This window comes from Setaria italica, chromosome IX, assembly GCF_000263155.2.
Source record: "Setaria italica strain Yugu1 chromosome IX, Setaria_italica_v2.0, whole genome shotgun sequence".
Lineage (NCBI taxonomy): Eukaryota > Viridiplantae > Streptophyta > Magnoliopsida > Poales > Poaceae > Setaria > Setaria italica.
Window position 1 is genome coordinate 10,109,646 of NC_028458.1, and position 4,899 is coordinate 10,114,544.

At 47.2% G+C, this 4,899-nt stretch overlaps 1 protein-coding gene across 1 annotated transcript; it reads right to left on the reverse strand.

Annotated features, from left to right (window-relative positions):
- Window positions 1–3,525: 3,525 nt before the first annotated feature.
- On the reverse strand, window positions 3,526–4,191 carry LOC105915110. Its single transcript, XM_012848929.1, has one exon. The coding sequence runs from the start codon at window positions 4,189–4,191 to the stop codon at window positions 3,526–3,528; it is 666 nt and encodes a 221-aa protein (XP_012704383.1).
- Between the last annotated feature and the right edge of the window lie 708 nt (window positions 4,192–4,899).

Sequence of the window (4,899 nt, forward strand, 5' to 3'; positions counted from 1 at the left end):
GGTGACGACCGCGAGATCGACGTGAGGTTTGCTAGCATGTATACTCCATATATAAAACTACACAAATACATGTGCAAGGATCAGCCACGTTTTCCTTATCTTTTCTCTTTTGTTTTCGTCTTTGGTTTTTTTTTTAAATATTGGCAGGAGCACTGGCTTGCATGAGGAATAGAAGTTCTGTTTAGATATCACATAGCAATTACATAATGAACTAGTACACTCATACATCCAAGGGAAAATGATAAGTTGTTAGACATTATAAGTGCATTATATCTTCTCGGATCTCGTGACAGCATGCCTAACGACGAATGAGAATATCCTGTTGAACTAAGCTGAACACTTGATCTGCCCGCATTGTTGTATTTTCGAAGATCCTTCGATTTCTCTCTTTCCAAAATATTCCAAGTAACGTACATTAATATTGCTGCTACTGATCTTCGCTATTTTCCTTGCATCGGCGTCAAAGTTTCACTCCACCATTTCTGAATGTCGTCTTCATTGCCTGATAGAAGTCCGGCACCCCAGCCCATCCAATTGCAGATCAACAGCCACACTTCTTTTGCAAAAGGGCACTGTATACAAATGTGTGTTGCCGTTTCAGGAGCTTGATCACATAGGGAGCATGTTCTGAACAAGTCCTGTGAGGATTTTCTTTTGGACAAGCAGCCAAGCAAAAAAAAATATTTTCCCTTCAGCATGGACTTTCCAAATGTCGTGATGCTGTCCATTTGAGATTGATCCTTGGAGTTGCGCTTGATATGCCGATTTTGCATTGTATAGTCCATCTACAGACCATCGCCATTAGATGGAATACTCCTGATCATTTAGCTGAACCTCCTGCACCAAATCCCACAAATCCACGAATTCAATTATTTCTTGAAAGGATGTCATACGCGAGAGCCCCTCGTCCAACTGAGATTTGTGAGTTCTTACTGTACTGTTCGTCCAATCTTCTTTGGTTTTTGAGACAAGACCGGGCATGCATCATCCATCAGCTATTGTCAATTTTTACCAGCCGACGTCAGCCTCTAATTTCACCACAGTTGTTTAGGCTCCGTTTGAATACTCAAGTTTAGCACCTATCACATTGCATATTTGATACTAATTAGGAGTATTAAATATAGGCTAATTACAAAATTAATTGCACAGATGGAGTCTAATTCGCGAGACGAATCTATTAAGGGGGTGTTTGGAAAGGGGTGCTAAACTTTAGCACCCTACTTTTTAGCACATTTTAGCACTTGGACTCCCAAACAGGAGTGCTAAAAGGGGTGTGCTAAAGTTTAGCACCCCCATTTTCTTTAGCACACCCAAGGGGTGCTAAAAGGTGCTAATGGGTGCTAAAAGTGGTCCTAAGCTCATTTTTTCCCCTGCTGCCCCCCCTCTCCTCTCCTCTCTCTCTCCTCCCGCCACCTGCCTCTTCCGCCTACCCCGCTGCCTCCGCCGCCCGGCCCCGCCGCCTCCGCCGGCCCCGCCTCCCCCGCGCGACCCGCGCCGCCACCACCTCACGGGCGCCGCCTCGCCCGGGATCCGACCGGTGCCACCTCGCCCTCTTCAGCACCGGCAGGGGACCTGGAGCGGGAAGCCGCAGAGCCCCGGTGGAGGTGGATTTGGCGCCCCGCCATCCCCGTCCACTCCCCCACTGGCCACACCGCGCAAGCTCCGGCGGCAACTCCCGAGCCCGCCTCCTCCGCCGGGCCCTGCCGCCTCCTCCGCCCACTCCCGAGCCCGCCTCCTCCGCCGGGCCCTGCCGCCTCCTCTTCTTCGAGGCCGCTAAGATCGGCGCCGCCTTCTTCATCACCTCGCCTGGCGCGGCCTTCCTCCTCGGTTCATTTGGCGGGTTTGGTGGCGGCATCAGGGGCCTCTTCGGCGGCGGGGGCGGTGGAGGCGGCAGATGGGGTGCGGGGGGCGGTGGTGCCGGTGGCGGCGATGGGGGCTTCTGGTCCAACTTGTTCTCCTCCGGCGCGGCGAACGATTTGGTGCTTGCTTGGATTTCTTGAGTGGATTACAAGAGCAGAGGGGTATAATTGTCTTTTGCAAACCAATGTGCTAAAGTTTAGCACACTATCCAAACAGCCTTAAGTGCTAAACTTTAGCACTGTGCTAAAGTTTAGCACTTGCTATCCAAACAGGGCCTAAGCCTAATTAGTCTATGATTTGATAATGTGGTGCTACAGTAACCATTTACTAATGATGGATGAATTAGGCTTAATAAATTTGTCTCGCGAATTAGCATAGGATTCTGCAATTAGTTTTATAACTAACTCATGTTTAGTCTTTCTAATTAGCATCCGAACATCCGATGTAACACTGCTGGAATTTAGCACTAGTATCAAACATCCGCTTAGTATTTCTAGCCCCGTTGTCGGCTGCAGTCAATATTAATGCGTAGTAAGTGATCTGATCAGCGCCCGCAGCACTGTGCACTATAGTTATGTACAGCAGCCAGCGGCGGCCAGCGGTGTGCACGCACGGGGTAATTAAAGCCCCTGAAGGTTATCAGCAGGATCAGCCCCGTTTGACTTGCTGTCCAATTGTCCACGCATGCCCGTCGCTTTCGTGCCCTTTATTATTCGGTCTTCCCGTGGCGCCCCGTGCCAGCTCGAGCTCGGCCCACGGGTGGTGCGTCCTGCAACCAGCGTTGCGGGCGGAAGGAAAAATTGATCTCATAGCATCGAAAGATCACCGGCATTACGTTCGCCGTTTCGTAAAATAGTATCGAAAGAATGCAACGTTACCTGAAAATAGTATTCTATCACGTTTGAGCAGGTACCACTAGAGCAGGTTTGCTTGTCGCCTCAGCAAGAAGGGGACGGAGAGCAGGCTTGCTTGTCGCCTCAACGAGAAGGGGGCGGCGTTTGCTCCGAACGTAACAGAATGCTATTTTCAGGTAACGTTGCATTCTTTCGACGTTATTTTACGAAGTCGAACTTTTGACGGTATTTCCGGATATAAGGATCTTTCAATACTACGAGACCAATTTTGCTTGCGGCAACTGGGCGGCGGGCGCTGCCATGCCGACAGGTGCGGAGGTGGGTTTGATTTCCGTGGGCGCGCGCGGGCGCGAGGCCGAGGCCATGCGTCATCTCCGTTCGTGCGCGTGGGGCTCCTGCTCTGGTCTCTGGTCGCCGGCCGAATGGTTTGCCACCAATGACGAGGCCTCCACCTCAATATCACCGGCCTGCTTTATTCGACGCTAGCTCATCGAGGACCACCGGCAGCGGCATGGTCCTCCTCATCCACTTCTGTTCTGGCACGCCTCGATAGGTCTCTCTTGGCTTTATGCGAACTTGGAGGCAAAGATATCGTCAACGACGGGGCCGTACCGGAGATTTTGAGGCCTGAAGCAAACCAAGAAATGGGGCCCTATATAGTGACTAGTGAAATACAAATAATCGAGATATATTTGGATTCCAATATATGAGTAACAAGTACATGCTTTTTTCATACAAATAACAGCAATATGAAATTAGGTACTCATGTTATAGGATTATTAAAGGGCGAATAGTACATACCAATATCTTCTTAACCTCTAGTAAAAAGCATCATTCGTCTGGTGTTCTTTGAAATGAAATCTTCAATTATATCTTCATATTTAATCTTCTCCAAAACATCAATTTCAAGTGCAATTGTTGCCAGCCCATTGAGTCTTTCTTGTGTCATTGTACTACGCATGTAGGACTTTAATAACTTCAATTTTGAAAAGCTCCGCTCCGCAAATGCAACTGTTACAGGAATAGTCAACAAAATTCTATATGCAATAAGGGTATTTGGGAAACAGCCCATCCGTTTCACAAACTTCATAATATCAAGAGGGCCCATATCTTCCTTAGGGATGAAATCTTGGAGGAACTTTAACTCCACAAGTAATTCTTTGCCATCAATATCAGAATGTTCACCACTCTTAAGTGCTTCCTCAAGATGAGCACAAGAAGATAACAAACTCTTATCATCTAAGGAGCATAATTTATGTGAAGTGAACAAAAAATCAAAAGTCTTTTCATACCCCCGGTATTGCTCAAACCTCCTAGTTAGTGAAGCAATTGCTTGATCAACAACAGGCAAAAAATACTTGAGCCTAAATGATTCCTCTTCAGACTGGGAAGCAATAGATGCATCATCAGGTGTCTCATCAGATTGCCTTTTCCTTTTGATTTTACGCTTGGTACGAAATGCTGGCTCAATATCCATCTCGTGTGCTATTTCTTGGTACAACAAATCTCTCAAGTGCACCCTTCTGAGCAGCAAGAGCTAGTCTTTTTTTCTTCTTACGCTTTTCACAACCGGAATCATATTTTCTAACTCTAGAAGACATCGTAAATAAATAGACCTCCCTGTTTCATGAATCACAAACAAAATAGAACAAATTAAACGGATGTGCGCTTGTGCGACAATCATTAATGTAATGAGTCCTGTTCAGAATTCTCACAATCTCACTGACCTACTTTCACCGTCAATGATCAGTGATCACTTGAATACTTGATCAGATGTCCAACGAACTGCAAAGTCGTAGCTGTTAAAAAAAGTGAGGAAAGACTTGAATACTTTAATACTCTCACAATCTCACTTGAATACTTGAATAATTGATCAGCTGACGAGTGACGACAAAGACCAAGTGTAGCGCCCGTAAAAATCTACCGAATTAAATCACTCGTTAAAAATGCATTCCAAAAATTTTCCGACCGCTGAGCCCCGGCAAATCCTTTCCTTTCCGTCGGACTCGTCGTTCCGGTCCCGACGTCGTCAACCCTCTTTTTCCATCCCGTAAATTCCGCCGCGTGCCCGTCCAGTCCGTCACGCGTGCCGTCAAATCCCGCAATTTCCGCCGACTCCCTCTTTTCCCTTCTCCCCTTTTCCCTCCCTTTCTTCTTTTTCTTTTCCTTTCTCCTTCTCCTTTTT